General features: G+C 35.1%; 3 protein-coding genes across 4 annotated transcripts in view; all 3 read right to left on the bottom strand.

Annotated features, from left to right (window-relative positions):
- The window catches only part of LOC123261877 (alpha-2B adrenergic receptor), a 153321-nt gene that overhangs the window by 103097 nt on the left and 34036 nt on the right, over nt 1–16188 (bottom strand). The window lies entirely within an intron of this gene.
- On the bottom strand, nt 3216–12544 carry LOC123261883. The gene is made up of 2 exons (XM_044723744.1): nt 12121–12544; nt 3216–3732 (listed from the first exon to the last, which is right to left on the bottom strand). The coding sequence occupies exons 1-2, from the start codon at nt 12278–12280 to the stop codon at nt 3269–3271; spliced, it is 624 nt and encodes a 207-aa protein (XP_044579679.1). The 5' UTR covers nt 12281–12544; the 3' UTR covers nt 3216–3268.
- LOC123261879 (early endosome antigen 1-like) lies at nt 14193–16127 on the bottom strand. The gene has a single exon (XM_044723741.1). The coding sequence runs from the start codon at nt 15913–15915 to the stop codon at nt 14857–14859; it is 1059 nt and encodes a 352-aa protein (XP_044579676.1). The 5' UTR covers nt 15916–16127; the 3' UTR covers nt 14193–14856.

Below are 16188 nucleotides of genomic sequence, written 5' to 3'. Positions count from 1 at the left end.
TAAATGGGAAACTAAAATAAAAATAGCGACCCCTTAGAGTTGAGCTATAGGGCTCATGTTTGGTGAGGATGTTTTTTATATCAAATAGAAACATTTGAGAAGGTAAGAGTTAAAAAAAAAAATTAAAAAGTTTTTTTGAAGCACCCTAATGTATATATGAAAAATATATAAATGCATGTGGGTACTCAAATGAAAACTCTTGACGAGTGTAACGTCGGGATGAACTTATATCTTTAAAAACGTCAATATTTAAGAAAGTACAGTGCAATTTAACAAAAGTCATTATTTAATAAAGCAAAATTTTATTTATTTATAGTTCACAAGTCACGGCAGTCACATAGTGACTGCAGGGTTGCTAGTTATTATTGTTTTTATTAAAGTTCCAACATATAAAAAATTAGAAATAAATAAAAGTAATAAAAATAAAAGTAGTTGAACGAATTAATACATACAACGTAAATAAATTGACTTTAATACGGACAACTATAATGAGAAACCTCATTTAAATGTTTGTTATTGAACGGTCGAATGTACTTGCATTATTATCGAGTTGTTCTGCGCTTACCGATATTTAAATAGACAAATAGCGAAACAGAAATAAATACCGGGAAAGTTGATGATACGCTGAAATGAATACTACTCAGCTGGTGATATTCGGTTCGTTAACTACAAATAATTGCTATTATTTATATTTATTATTCATTGTTCCCCACCCGATGATACGCCGACAAAGAAAAATTATTTTATTTTAATCTCTAAGAACTTACAAATTTTTTCAAATTAATTTTTCATTTTTTTGTAATTAAAAATAATAATTTAATAAAATGAAATATATAATATCTAGGTCAGAATAAAATATTAAGTGAAAATTACAACACTGCTTGCGCGACAAATGAATATTGAAAAATAATTCAATAAATATCGATAGTGCCTCGCTAAGTCAATAATATTAATATTATTATAATACTCTTATCAATTAAATGCACTCGCGTCTCAAAGATAATTTATTGCACTGATATAAAAATATTAATTTAATTTAAAAAAAAAAAAAATAAAAAATTTCTTAGTTAAAAATTTTGTTTCCAGTCAAATGAATTTTTCCATAAATGTAAAGGCGATAAAATCCAAGTATTTAATTTTAAACAAAATAAAATATAAAATCACCGGTCGGTATTTTACAATGTATAGTTTAAGGATATAAAATGGTGTGAAGGACATAAAAAAAATAAATAAATGTTAGGAAATAGTAACTTTAATATTTTTTTTATCCAGTCGTTGTGCTTTTATGCTCGAATCAAATCTTTTTTAGCTTTATGATCAATTCACGCTGTTAACCTTGCGAAGCCGAGGAGATTCGATTACTTCTGCTGGCTATTGTGCACTTCCGATTTGCACTAATGAAAAAGAACTCAAGATAGGGAAAACGAATGGAAAAAAAAAATAAATAAAAGCACTCGGAGAAGCTCCTGAGATTAAAGACAAAAAAGCTCTCTTTTATTTTTATCACGAATTATTTGCTTCCTCTGATGAGTTTTTCGATTGGGATTTTGATTTTTATTTCACCCGTCCGTCGAACATTGAGTCGTAAAATATGTTCGGAATTGATATTAGTTATCAGGAGTGCCATGGGAGAACAAAAGTGGTTAACTAATTAATAATGAGAGGATTGTGTTGGCGGTATACAGTATAGAGTATATAGTATTCTGTAGTATTGTACTGTAGAGCAGTAAAGGAGAGAATAGCAAACTGGCAGTCGTTCGTATCCGACGAAATCAGATTCCTCGCATTTGTCTGACCATTATCGACTATCACTACTGAATCCGTTGGTGGAGCTTTAGTTCGAGCTCTTGGTATTGCTTCGTCAATTGCTGAATACCTGCTATTGAACTACCAGCAATTAGTAAATGAACCATATAATATAACATTATCTATATATAGGTACATACATTATCATATCTTCTCTTTGTTTGGCTGCTATTCAATTCCATTTATGGAAATATATATCATATATTACTTTTATTTACTATTATTCGGATTATCATTTTACTAATTGATACTTTTAAATAATTTACTGATGCACATTATGATGATGATAATTTATATTCATAGAAAGCTATAAGCCTTTTCAAATCAGGATTTGTAATCTATGCACTATAATATATTTCATGTTTAGATATCAAGCGATTTTAGTTGAAAGGGTTTGAGCTTATTATTATTATGTTATTAAATGCTCAGGGGGGTTGTCCCCGGAGTCCGATTCTCCGAGGGCCCAGCCTGAGCTCCATCCATTACTGCTGGACCACTCCGCACAACAAGGCGGTTAGTGATCACAGCAGGCCAAAGTCATTTTCCTAAGTAGACGGAGGGAACCTAGTATGACAGCCTTCTGCATCCTGACCGCCAAGAATTCAGCTTTTGATGAGTAAGCTGGAACTCTGGCAAGTGAGGATACAAAAGACTGTTTCATCCCTCCGAGGACGCCAACAATCAGGACGACGAGCTTGACACGGTAACCTGGGTAAAGTTTGCCAATTTCAAACAGGAGATCCTGATATATCTGTCTTTTGTGCTCTTCTTTAGCTGAGATGTTGTATTCAGCCGGGGCCGAGAACTCAATGACATAAATGTCACGAGTAGCCTTGTCGAAGAGCACAATATCAGGTTTGTTGTGATCTATCCGCCGAGTTGTTGCAAACGGCATGTTCCAATAAATTTTGCAACTGTCATTCTCAACAACCTGGGGAATATCTCCTGGCAGATAGGGCAGCACCGGTGTCACGTCAATACCGTAGCGGTGACGAAGATAGTAGTACAGTACTCTCAGGGCAGCATTGTGACGCTGGATGTATGCACCTCTCGCCAGCACAGGACATGCTGACAAAATGTGCATAAGCGTCTCCGGATGTTGTTTACACGCCCTGCAGGTCGTGTCCGGGAGCTGCACCTGGAGCTGCATCCGCCCTGCACCCGGATGACCGCTCCCAGTGTATCACTTCTCGTGTTGTAGGGATGGTGGTCTGTGCATGATCTCTGTTCATGAACTTTGAATTACCAACTATTATTATTATTATTATTATTATTATTATTATTATTATTATTATTATTATTATTATTATTATTAAGATTTTTTAAAATTATTTATTGCTCTTCAGGTACATTTAACCCATAGCAAGGGGGTATACAGTTAATACATAAATATATAAATTACAATTTAGTAGTTTACATGAAAGGAATCCAAAAAAAATTTTTTCTTTTTACAATAATTAGTTCACTCATTGAGGCAGAAAGCCCTTAGACGACAGCTATTGATAACATAGTACAATATTGCTTTAATTAATTTTTTATTGTCTGCATTTAAAATAGACGTTAGAGTCCGAGGTGAGTTAAAAACCGATAGATGATGTTCTCGTAAGTGATTGTAAATCGGGCAGCCAATCATCAGATGTTCAATGGAATTAGGCTCTCCAGTGGTGCAGATTGGGCAATTTTCGCTGAAGTTGAACTTGTGAAGATGTCCGTCAATTGTTAGCAGACAATAATATTTACTAGCGAGTCTCAATTGCAATAAGAGTTTTATTGCTTGAAAGGCAATTCTTTCGTTTAAATAGTTTTTCGCCGTGTTAGATGACGGATTTTGTAAGTAGTGCGCATTTTCATGCAGGTGTTTATTAGTTTGCATTAAATGTGCTTTGTACTTATCAAAAAAAGTTGTTTTGTGTGCTGTCCAGGTTCCAGTGTTCGCATTCGTCACATACGTATCGTACAAAACACATAATTCAGAGTGTTGTACGATTGAACATATGGCCCTCACGATACGCCACCATTCCACGATAATTCAGTAAATTCAAGATAATTTACTGATAATCTTTTTTTTTAAATTTCACCGCCCAAACTTTTATTAGTATTATGCTGCCTTCTCTTGTAAAAAATCGTTATTAATTGTATTCATAAAGAAAATGTTGGTAGTATCGTAGCGAATATTAGTTATGGAAACTGTACTGTATCCGTAACGCTTATCTTTATTATTCACATACTTATTCTTTGAATCAGTTGTGAAGTATTTCGCATTCTTGTTCTCATTTTCAGTTTGCATATAATTAATAGCCATTTTCTCGTATTATTGTACAACTCAATAAAATTTATATTTGGTGTGCATAGCAATAATTCACGTATTTTGTCAATAAATTAACAACTCAAATAATTATATTCTGTAGAAGAAAGGTTAAGCCATCAATAAAACTGATTATAGTAAATTTAAATAAGCTATCTCGGGATAATATAACTATGAGTTTTTATCAAATAAAAGTCAAATAAAATGGCAGAACAAAATTTAAAAAATGAAAAAGAAAATACCGCTGAAGAAAAAATATTAATTGCATTAAGAGATCGCTCGGGAAAATTGAAAAAAAAATTCTGTTGGAAAATATTTATTTGTGCTTAATCCAGGTAATTATTTACAATTCAATTAATACAGTCAATAGTTCTTGATTGAGATTATAAATGGATATTAATTTTTTTTTTAGGTGGTATAATTATACCTGTATCTCCAAAAAAAGTAAGGTCAGAAGATCAAGATTCAGATCAAGATCAAGATTCTAGCTTTAATTCTACTCTATCTACAGAAAAATCAAGTGATGATGAAGTGCATTGGAATGATGAGCGCCTAGAAAATATTGATATACGTCAAGAATAAATATTGTTTTTATTATTACAAGTCATTAAATATTCGTCCATAATGAGTGACATAAGTTCTGACGAAGATACGCCACCAAAAAGGCTACAGGCTAAAAAGTTGAAACTCTATACACGTAGAAAGCAAAAATTTTTGAAAGAGTGGTTAAACAATACCAATTTTAATACATGGTTAATGCCAGATTTATCTGATAAGTATAAAGCTAGATGCAAACTATGTAAAGTAACATTCACTGCAGAGTTGACGGTGATTAAAAATCATGGCAAGTGTAAAAATCATTTGTCAGCAATGAATTCAGCTTCTAATCAAAAATCGATTCGAACATTTACTCAGAAAAACGCAGAACCATCTTTTGATTATAATGCTACACGGGCAGAAATTAAACTTTGCGGATTTTTAGCTGAGCATAATCTTTCGTTTCGGTTGATGGACCACTTAACTCCTCTTCTAAAAGATTGTTTTCCAGATTCGAAAATTCTTCAAGATATGCGATTGAAATCATCAAAGTCGGCTGCTGTAGTGGTGAACGTAATTGGAGCAACTGAAAAACAAGATTTATCGATAAAGTTAAAGAATGTATTATTTAGTGTTCTAATTGACGAGTCGACTGATATTTCTAAAACTCAAAATCTATGCATTGTAGTAAGATTTTATGATTCAGAGTAAGGTAGAGTCACCAGTTGCTTTTGGGAATTGTATCAAATATTTAATGAAGAAGATAATTCTCCTGAAGCGTCGGCACAACACATTTATAACTGCATCGAAAAATCATTTGAAAAATATTCTGTTCCTTTGACAAATATTATTGGCTTTGGCTCAGATGGATGTAGTACTATGATGGGTGATAAAAATTCGGTACGGACACGTTTCAAGCAAAGCTGTCCTGGAACATATATTATGAAGTGCCTATGTCACTCATTACATCTCTGCGCAAGTAATGCATGCTCTGAATTGCCAGCAGAATGTGAAAAATTACCTCACCTAGTTTACAATCATTTTTCTTCAAGTTCAAAAAGACAATTTGCGTACAAAGAAATTCAATCAATCTTGGATTTAAAAGCTCATAAAATTTTACGTCCTGCTCAGACACGCTGGTTGTCTATCAGAGCAGTGGTAGAGCGACTTCTTGAACAATGGGATGGGTTGTTTTTGTATTTTAATAAGTTGTACTTTGAAGAAGAGTGTAAAAATATGAATAAAAAGAAGAAAGATGCTAGTGACCAAATAGCAACTGAAGAAAATGAATCTGAAGTTGCAAGAATACTTCGCTGTCTGCAAAATCCAACCATGAAGTTGTACTATCATTTCTTATTGTGGAGTTTACCGAAATTTACCGATTTAAATAAATTATTTCAATCTGAAAAACCGTTAATTACGGCAGTTCATAAAAAAATAAGTTTGACATACTTAGATCTCTTAAAAACTTTTATGGATGATAACTATATCAATATGAATTCTTTAAAAGATATTAATCCATCGAATGAGGCTAAATTTAAGAACATTCATAATATTTATGTAGGCATTGAAGCATTTAATTATTTTAACAAGCCAGAATTCACTAAACCTCCTCTTCTAGAGGAAAAAATAAATTTTCTTACTAATTGTAGAAAATTTTTAATTCAAGGATGTGAAGAAATAAAAAAACGTTTTGACTTTGATGATTTAATATTAAAAAATTTATCAGTAATTAATCCTAGAGAAGCAATGAATAAGAAAACAGTAATGACTATGCCAAGTTTGTTACCGTTGATGAATAAACTACCTCGATTATTAAATTCATGTGAACCTCAAATTATCGATAATGAATGGCGAAGATTTCATAACTTCGAATTACCAGATGATATCAAGCTTGATGTCTCTGTTGATAACTTTTGGCATAAAATTTTTATTTATGGTGATACAGAAGAAGTTTGGAGCTTTAAAAATTTAGCTAAATTTTTCTTGAACATTATCTCTTTACCTCATGCTAATGCGGATTATGAGAGAATATTTAGCAAAATTGGTTTAATCAAATGTCAAGCGTGTAACAAACTAGTCACTAATACCCTCAACGGGCTATTGCTATCTAGTCAACGAGTAAATCACAATTGCATCGGTTATGAACCATCTAAAGATGAATACAGCAAGATGAGGACTTCTTTATATACCCTTACGACTTCTGGAAATAATGAAAACAGCAATATGCATAATAATAATAATAATAATAATAATAATTATTATTATTATTATTTGTTACGGGCTTGTTACGTGGCCTCCAAGTGGCGCACCGCGGGAAACGCAGACCAGAACACCAGGTCTGTAGGCAAACGACGTAACAGGTGCAGTGGGCCAACTACCCACTGCATTGAAACTCTGAGTTACAACAAGACATAATCTCAGAAGTGCTCCCCACAACCGGTCCTTTTCGGATGAGGACCATTTATCAGGTGGGAGGAGCACACCGGACCCGATAAATGATGATGACACTGGCGCTTTAAGGACTAACTTTAAGTGGACGGAGGAACTGCGAGTCGATCTCTTGGCGTGTTACCAGCGCAGCGAGCCGAGGATGATCGGTTACATAGCCCGGATGCACACTCTTTGGAGTGACATGCATCCGGAGCTAGCACATTTTACGCCGAAACACCTGCGTAACTATGCCGCTCATCTCCGGCGTAACAGACGATCGCTTGTGCCGGATAGAAGGCAGTCTAATAGACTTTCCTTTCCGGCGCAATTACACCAAGAGCGACGCCGTTCCTCCTTGGATAACAACAATCCCTTTATAGGACGGCAAGTAAGTATATCTAAAAAGATAACTTACTCCCAACAACAACTTGACACGGTCAATGAAGATCTCCTTACACAGATCCAGGAGGATTCCACTCTGCTCGCTGTGAACCAGGTTGTGTATGGTGCAGCAGTTTTGGCTTTTCCGAGAGAGAGACATCGTCTCTCAATCGAGGCAAGGTTGAGACAGCGCATCGCACAACTTGGCGACAAAATTGACAGATCCCGGAAACATGTCTCTCGCATCCAATGTGTGATTGAGTTCGAAACAACTCAACGAGCATACACGCCCCGAGTACGTCGCATTGCTGCTGAACTTCGGTGGCGTCATCACACATTGAATAAAAGTACTCTTCTTGTCATCAAGGAAGAGTCGCTTAATAAATTGCGAGCTCTAGTGACTGCCAAAAAGTCACTAGAGAAAAGGCTGAAACGGCTGGTCGACAATTCGTTGTTTCGATCTAGCCCTTCACGCTTTCTGACACCAAAGACTGTTGTTACCGGGAATTATCCAGCACCTGAGCGGGTGGAAGCCTTTTGGACTGAGTTGTATGGAGATCAACCAAACGTAAACGCCAACACTCAAGCTCTGCATGACTTCAAAGCATTTTGTCGGAAACACCGTCGACAGAATGCTGATGAAGAGAGCCCTGCAGTCAGTGTAAATGAAGTTCGTTTAGCTCTAGATGGCAGCAGAAATTGGGCTGCCCCGGGACCAGATGGCATTAATGTCTTCTGGTGGAAGAAGTTTACTTCTACCCACCTCCATTTGGCCCATATATTTACATCCTACATTAGAGCTGACGAACCGATTCCAGACTGGCTCGTAGAAGGGCGAACCGTACTGATACCCAAAAAAAGTGACTTGTCTGACCCAAAGAATTACAGGCCTATCACCTGCCTGAATGCGGTTTATAAAATTTTTACAAAAATTTTAATAACCGTATCTTGCAGGACATAGGACCTATATGGCAACAGATATATGAACAGCGTGGCAACAAAAGAGGCCTGTCAGGTTGCAAAGAGAACCTGATAGTTGATCGATGTGTCATACAAGATGCAATCTACTATCAACGCAACCTGTCAATGGCCTGGATTGACTATCGCAAGGCATTTGACTCAACTCCTCATGAGTTGATTTTATACCTCCTCAAGTGCCTGGGGGTCAATCCCGAAACGGTGGAATGCATTCGGCGTACAATGCAGCTCTGGCGAACGCGTTTCCATATAGGAAATGGAAACGCATTGCACGTAACCGGAGTTGTAGAGTACAAACGAGGGGTCTTCCAAGGCGATTCCTTGAGCCCTCTGCTGTTTTGCATCTCACTGCTGCCTATATCTGTTGCTCTCCGTAAAACCCATGGGTACTCTGTGGGGCCTCCGGGTGATCGAAAATACTCGATCACCCATCTGCTTTACATGGATGATCTGAAGCTATATAGTGCTATAGAGTGTCTTTTGGGTTGGACAAGTGTGCGGTCATACATCTGGCGAGGGGTAAGTGCTCTGATACGGGTGATGATGTCGAGTTAGTAGATGGGAGCATCTTAAGACAATTAGGCGCCGGAGAGTTGTATAGATACCTAGGAATGGAAGAGCACCGCATGCATGCGGTCTCTGAAGTCCGAGCAACTCTCCGTAGTGAGTATGTTAGGAGACTCCGGAAAATTTGGTCCTCCGAACTTTCCGGCAAAAATTTCTCGCCACTAACATGCTCGCTGTCCCAGTCTTACTATACTCTTTCGGTGTCCTGAAATGGGCCCGAAAGGATTTACGAGATCTCGACATCAAAACCCGTAAGGTTATCAATATGAATCGGAGCATGCAACCCAATTCATCAGTCGCCAGATTATACCTCTCCCGGTCCATCGGTGGGAGAGGTCTGCAGAGTTTGGAGCGGCTGCATGATCGTTTGGTCCTGGGCTTAACATTCGAGGTTGTCAATTTCACTGCAGACGAGGATGACTTCCTTATGCAAATCGTACATAAACATGAAAATGCGCATAAGGGGTCGTTCTTGTATAAGGCAGCTATATATGCAGCAAGAACCCTTGGTCTTGGAGAGATAAACGCTCTTATGGAACTCCGAAAGGAAGAATTTAAGAGCGTCATCAGGAACGCCGAGGAAAAACAACTCCTAGGCGAACTGATGGACAAGTCCATGCACAGCGTGTTCTTCAAACACGTGCGTGATCATGGCTTGTCCACCCAGCTGACCTTTTCCCTCTTAAAGTCAGCTGGCCTGATGTCCGAGACTGAAGGGTTCATATTTGCCTGCCAAGATGGTGTCATTAACACTCTAGAATACCGTAGCAAGGTGCTCCAGGTGCAGCTTCTGGACACGTCATGTAGGATGTGTAAACAACACCCGGAGACGCTCATGCACCTTTTGTCGGCATGTCCTGTGCTGGCGAGAGGTGCATATATCCAGCGTCACAACGCTGCCCTGAGAGTACTGTACTACTATCTTCGTCATTACTACGGTATTGATATGACACCAGTGCTGCCTTATCTACCAGGAGATATTCCCCAGGTTGTTGAGAATGACAGTTGCAAAATTTACTGGAACATGCCATTTGCAACAACTCGGCGGATCGATCACAACAAACCTGATATTGTGCTCTTCGACAAGGCCACTCGTGACATTTATGTCATTGAGTTCTCGGCTCCGGCTGAATACAACATCTCAGCCAAAGAAGAGCACAAAAGAAAAATATATCAGGATCTCCTGTTTGAAATTGGCAAACTTCACCCAGGTTACCATGTCAAACTAGTCATCCTAATCGTTGGCGTCCTTGGAGGGATGAAACAGTCTTTTGTATCCTCACTTGCCAGAGTTCCAGCTTGCTCATCAAAAGCCGAATTCTTGGCGGTCAGGATGCAGAAGGCTGTCATACTAGGTTCCCTCCGTCTACTTAGGGAAATGACTTTGGCCTGCTGTGATCACTAACCGCCTTGTTGTGCGGAGTGGTCCAGCAGTAATGGATGGAGCTCAGGCTGGGCCCTCGGAGAATCGGACTCCGGGGACAACCCCCCTGAGCATTTAATAACATAATAATAATAATAATAATAATAATAATAATAATAATAATAATAATAATAATAATAATAATAATAATAATAATAATAATAATAATAATAATAATAATAATAATAATAATCATAATAATAATAATAATAATAATAATAATAATAATAATAATAATAAATAATAATAATAATAATAATAATAATAATAATAATAATAATAATAATAATAATAATAATAATAATAATAATAATAATAATAATAATAATAATAATAATAATAATAATAATAATAATAATAATAATAATAATAATAATAATAATAATAATAATAATAATAATAATAATAATAATAATAATAATAATAATAATAATAATAATAATAATAATAATAATAATAATAATAATAATAATAATAATAATAATAATAATAATAATAATAATAATAATAATAATAATAATAATAATAATAATAATAATAATAATAATAATAATAATAATAATAAATAATAATAATAATAATAATAATAATAATAATAATAATAATAATAATAATAATAATAATAATAATGATAATAATAATAATAATAATAATAATAATTATAATAATAATAATATTAATAGTAATAATAATAATAATAATAATAATAATTATTATTATTATAACTATTATTATCATTACTATTATTATTATTATTATAATTATAATAATAATATGAGTGTTATTTTCGATGACACATTAAATGTTGATCTCGATGACATGTCAATGTCATACTTTACTTAAAAATACTTCGCATGATTCTCATTAATGATATAGTATTTTTTTAATTTTACGTTTGAAATTGGAATTGATATTTTAATATTCTTATCAATATTATAGTATAATTTTTTATAACAATATTATATTTAACTATTTTATTATCTTATACTGTTATTAACGTTTATGATTATAAAAAAAAAAATTTATTTTTTCAATTAAAAAACCGAATTGTAAAAATTTTTTATTTTTATAAATTAGTCAAAAAAGCATTATGATAATGTTGATATTAATTAAAACTGAATTTAAGAAATACTGATGGTTTTAGTAAAATATATTAATCAAAAGAATTTATAAGGTTTAATAATTAAAATGTAAACGTGATAATAATAATAATAATAATCTGCTCGAAAAATTACTTAAATAATTTAAAAATTGTACTGAGTAATAATAAAATCGATAAAACTGTGATTCATTACTCAAAAATAATTTCAAATAATTTTATTTTTTCTGTTTTGATAATTGTATTAAAATTTGATTTAATAAATAAAAAAGTTTATATGTTCAACAGAAATAATTTTATTGGATAAATCTTTATTCGTATTTTAGCGCTGAAAATTATATCGTGTGTCATTCAAAAAGTACCAACAAGTAAAGTCATTTGTTTCAAAGTTAATTAATAAACAAAATTGTAAAAAATATTCTATCACATGATTATTAACAATAATACATTGAAGAATTTTTAGTGTTTACTTTATATAGAACTAATAAATCCAGTATTCTTTGGTGTACGATAATCTTGGGTGGCAAACGATAATTTTACGGCCCTGAAAACATACTGGCCCCTACTATAAATGCTAACACTGCCAGGTTCTGGGGTTGAGAGTGCTTAAGTCAGGCAGCAATTCCGGTGTTATGATCTTAACAACGTTGAGTAGGCTTGCGAGCCAGTTATACTTGCTATGACAGTTGCCATCGATTAAGAGTCTAGACTGTCGTTTAAGGCAGGCTTTCGGTAGGCGGTCTTCTTCCATTTCTAAGACTCTTATTATCCAATTCCACGCTGCATTTAGTATTTTGTATGATAGGTGGGTTATCCCCAACTCACTTCTAATTAAAGCTCCTGATGTAGTCCGTGGAAGACCAAAAAGTCTTTTGTAAAAGTCTGTTTGAGTTCTCTCCACCAGATCTCTGTATGGGATTGCCTAGATAGGTGCCGCGTACAAGAGTGTTGCTGCTGCCATTGAATCAAATAGTTTATGTGAGCAGGATAAGGAATTAGGTTTAGCTTTTAGAGTGTATTAATCCAGATGCTATTTTTGCTTTTTTCATTGCGTTGAGTGCTGCTGGTTTGCTGATACTACGGGTAGAGACTGTTACTCCTAGGTATTCATATTCCTGCGTGATTTGTACTGGTTGATCATCATATGTAAATTGAATCTTTTTTGAAATGCGTCCAGCTCGTTTACACACAAGAGCCTTAGTTTTAGTTGAATTGACGGTAAGTTTATTCAATTTGCAGTACTCGTGGAATATTTAAATTATTTTTTGAAGTTCTATTGGTGAATTAGCGCATAGAACTAGGTCGTCCGCGTACAGTAAAGCTAAAACATCGGTGGTTCCGTCGATACTGATGCCAAAGCATCCTCTAGAGCGTAAGAAGTCCTCAAGGTCTGCGATGAAAATCAAAAACAGAAGGGGGCTAAGAATTTTTCCTTGTAGGACCCCCTCCGTGGTGTTGAACTCTTTGGTGAAGCTATCATTTACTTTTACTTTAAACGCAGCCGAGTTGTGTATATTTCTGAGGAGCCTTACCAGTTTTGCGCTGATTCCGCAGTTGAATATTTTTTCCCAAAGGATCTTGTGGTTGACTGAGTCAAATGCCCGTTTAAAGTCAACGAACAGGAGATAGGCAGGTGCTTTTGATTGTCGAAGACGAAATTGGATGACGGAGTGTAGTACGTAGAGGTTGTCCAGGCAGCCTCTACCAGATCTGAAGCTGGCTTGACATTCAGGAAAGATTTTGGCTTTTTCTGCCCACTTTTCTAACCGATAATTGAGCAAGCCAGTAAAGAGTTTCGCTATATGATTGATTAAAGCGATTGGGCGGTAGTTAAGTGGATCTTGATCATTACCTTTTTTATGAATAAGGGAGATAGCTGCTGAGAACCAGTCAGATGGTACAGTTTCTTTTTCCAAAGCTTTATTAAATAGACATAAGATGTACAGCTTCCAGTTCTCGGGAAGATTCTTTAGGTATTCATTCTTGACTCCGTCTGGGCCTGTAGCTTTGTTCGTTCGACTTTGATTTGTTTAGTACACGGTTCAACTCTGACAATGTAAATTCGCAGTCCAAGTTAGGATCCAACACTCCGTAGTACATGGTTGTATCTTCTTCTCTGTTGGGTATGTTATTTTCATAGAAATTTTCCCAGGCCTGGATTGAAATGGGATTCTTTTCAATACCAGGGTGACTCTTAAATCTGGATACTGTTTTCCAAAAATCACTTGGTTTATTGATATTAGCTAAATTATTCAGTTGTTGCTCTCTGAATTGTTGTTTCTTCCTTTTCACTAAGGCTTTTTGTTTTTTTTTAGCTTGTACGTATAGGTATTTTGCTTGTCCTTGGAAGCCTGCCTTTTTATATGAGTTAAATAGTTTGGCTAATTCTTGTTTGCCTTGTTTACACTCATCATCGAACCATAATTGTGTCTTTTTCAGTTTGTGTAGTTCTTTTAGTTGCTTTTTCATTCCTGCAGCTTCTGCGGCAGTTTTGATTTCTGCTATTAGGATATTATTTATTTCATCTAGGTTATCATTATTAATTAGAGCTACTTTGTCTGACCAAGTCATTCGTGCTCTGTATTCGTCTTCTCCAGTGCTAGTCCATTGGAATACTTCCCTGTTCTTGATTTCGATAGTTGCTTGAGTTAGAGGCAATTGCATTGTCCAGGATCCGGCCTCTTGTATAAATTTCTTCATCACTAACTTCTCTTATTGCATATATATTAGTATTTGTGACTAGTTCCTCTTGGATAGGTGACAAAACACCTAATCTAGCGTTGAAGTCACCTACTAGTAGCATCGGGAGGTTTCTATAAAGTTGGTCGATATCGCTTATTGAATCCTGTAGCAGGTCCATGGAAGTCTTCATATCTCGCCTGGGGCGGATGTATACACTTGCAAGAATAAACATAGAGGATCCAGCTGTGATGTGTGCAAATATCCAACTATCTGAAGAGAAAATCTCTTTGATTTTAATAGGTTTTTTGACTAATATTATTATACCTCCACTAGCATGAACTGTACTCTTTTCTTTAATTGCTGGTGACCATAATGCAGAGTATTTATTTCAGTTGGGTGGTAGCTCATTGGCGTGAGTTGTCCATGTCTCACATGCACAAATGATATCTGTACCTACTAAGTTATCTGCCTCCCATAGATTTTGGATTCCCCTAACGTTCCATGCTATGGTTCTTATGCGTTTTTTGGATTAGAGCTAGCTTGATGGTTAATTTGAGCATTTGTAGCGTAAGAGTTATCGTTTGCAATGAATTTCAGCTTGTTTTTGACTGGTGTTATTGTAGAGGTGTTGGAATTCCAGTTGTATCAAGTATCTTCGATTCTCAATTGCAGGCCTTTTAGCTTGATCTTTTTACCTAGCTCTTTTTGTTTTCTAGCAACCTGTTGTAATTTTTTGAAAGTTTGCAGTTCGCGTTTGGTTAGGTCTTGCATAATAGATATTTTGGATTCCTTCAGATTTAGGGCTTTATTTTTTAATATTATCGCTTTAGTATTTTCATCGGCTAGTTTAATCCTTAAAATTTTAAAGTTTCTGTCCAGCGGTTTTATTTTACTTACTGGGTTATTTAAATTAAAATTTCTATTAAAAAATTCTTGAGCTTGTTTGAGTAGGTTAGAGTTCGACCAGTTATGATTTTTGACTATAATATTAAGTTTTCTCCAGGATTTTTCATATATTTCGGTCATATCCTCCAAACATTTGATTTTACTATTTATCTCATCAATACATGAGTTATTCTCTTTCTCCAGCCTCGTGTATTCAGTATTTGTTTTAGCGGCCTTCAACTCGGCTATTTCAGCTTCCAGTTTAGCTTGTCTTTCTTGCATTTTAGTCCATTTGTCAGACCATGTGCTTTTTAGCTCAGGATAATCTTTACGCAGTGCCTGTATCGATTTTTGGTTTTCAGATTGACTTTGCTGGATTCGGTTTTCGAGGCTAGTCGTGTTGGTTTTTGCTTCTTCTCTCATAGCTCCGATTTGGCCAACGAGAATTCTCAGTATTTCGTCTGTCGATTTATTCTCCAAGCACACCGGAGTGTCTTGAGCTTTGGTGGGAGACGGTTGGAGCATATTTTGTTGTTTTGCAGCTTGAGAAGCAGTTTCTGTGTCTTCTGTAGGTTCCAGATCCAGTGCTGTATCTTCTCTTTTCCTTTTGAGATATTCAAGCATGTTACGATTGTTCAGCGTAGCTTCTGAGGTGAATAATAACGATTTAGGCGGACGTCCTTGTTTATTTGGCGTTTTGTTATCACTTAAGTTTGAGTTAGTAGTGTTTAAGCTTTGAGCTACACTGTGTGACGGCAAGATGGAGCCACTGTTAGCTATTTTGATTAGATTTACACTGCTCTCCTGAACTGTTTCCATCTTAACCTATAATAATCCACTCAGGAAAGAAAGCACATAACTGTTAAGAACTCTATGTTTATCTGAATGTTTTTATTCAACACTATTACGTATTTCTCCAGGATTCACTTGAAGTAAAAAAATTAATTTTGACTGGTTTCAAAACTTCAGAATTTTACTAGATTGTAGGAGCACTTGCAGACAACGTATTATCACTATCGCAGGTCACGTGATACCCCTTATTATTATTATTATTATTATTATTATTATTATTATTATTATGTTATTAAATGC

This window comes from Cotesia glomerata, linkage group LG3, assembly GCF_020080835.1.
Source record: "Cotesia glomerata isolate CgM1 linkage group LG3, MPM_Cglom_v2.3, whole genome shotgun sequence".
In the NCBI taxonomy this organism is placed as follows: Eukaryota; Metazoa; Arthropoda; class Insecta; order Hymenoptera; family Braconidae; genus Cotesia; species Cotesia glomerata.
Note: the sequence above shows the minus strand (reverse complement) of the source record. Positions and strands in the feature narration are given on the sequence as shown.

Excerpts from the sequence above, each read along its gene's own strand:
- LOC123261883 (XM_044723744.1), bottom strand. The coding sequence starts at position 12,280 with ATGGAAGAAGACCGCCTACCGAAAGCCTGCCTTAAACGACAGTCTAGA. Across the intron at positions 3,733-12,120 it reads CTTAAGCACTCTCAACCCCA|GAACCTGGACAGCACACAAA; the intron begins GAACCTGGCAGT and ends ATGCGAACACTG.
- LOC123261879 (XM_044723741.1), bottom strand. The coding sequence starts at position 15,915 with ATGGAAACAGTTCAGGAGAGCAGTGTAAATCTAATCAAAATAGCTAAC.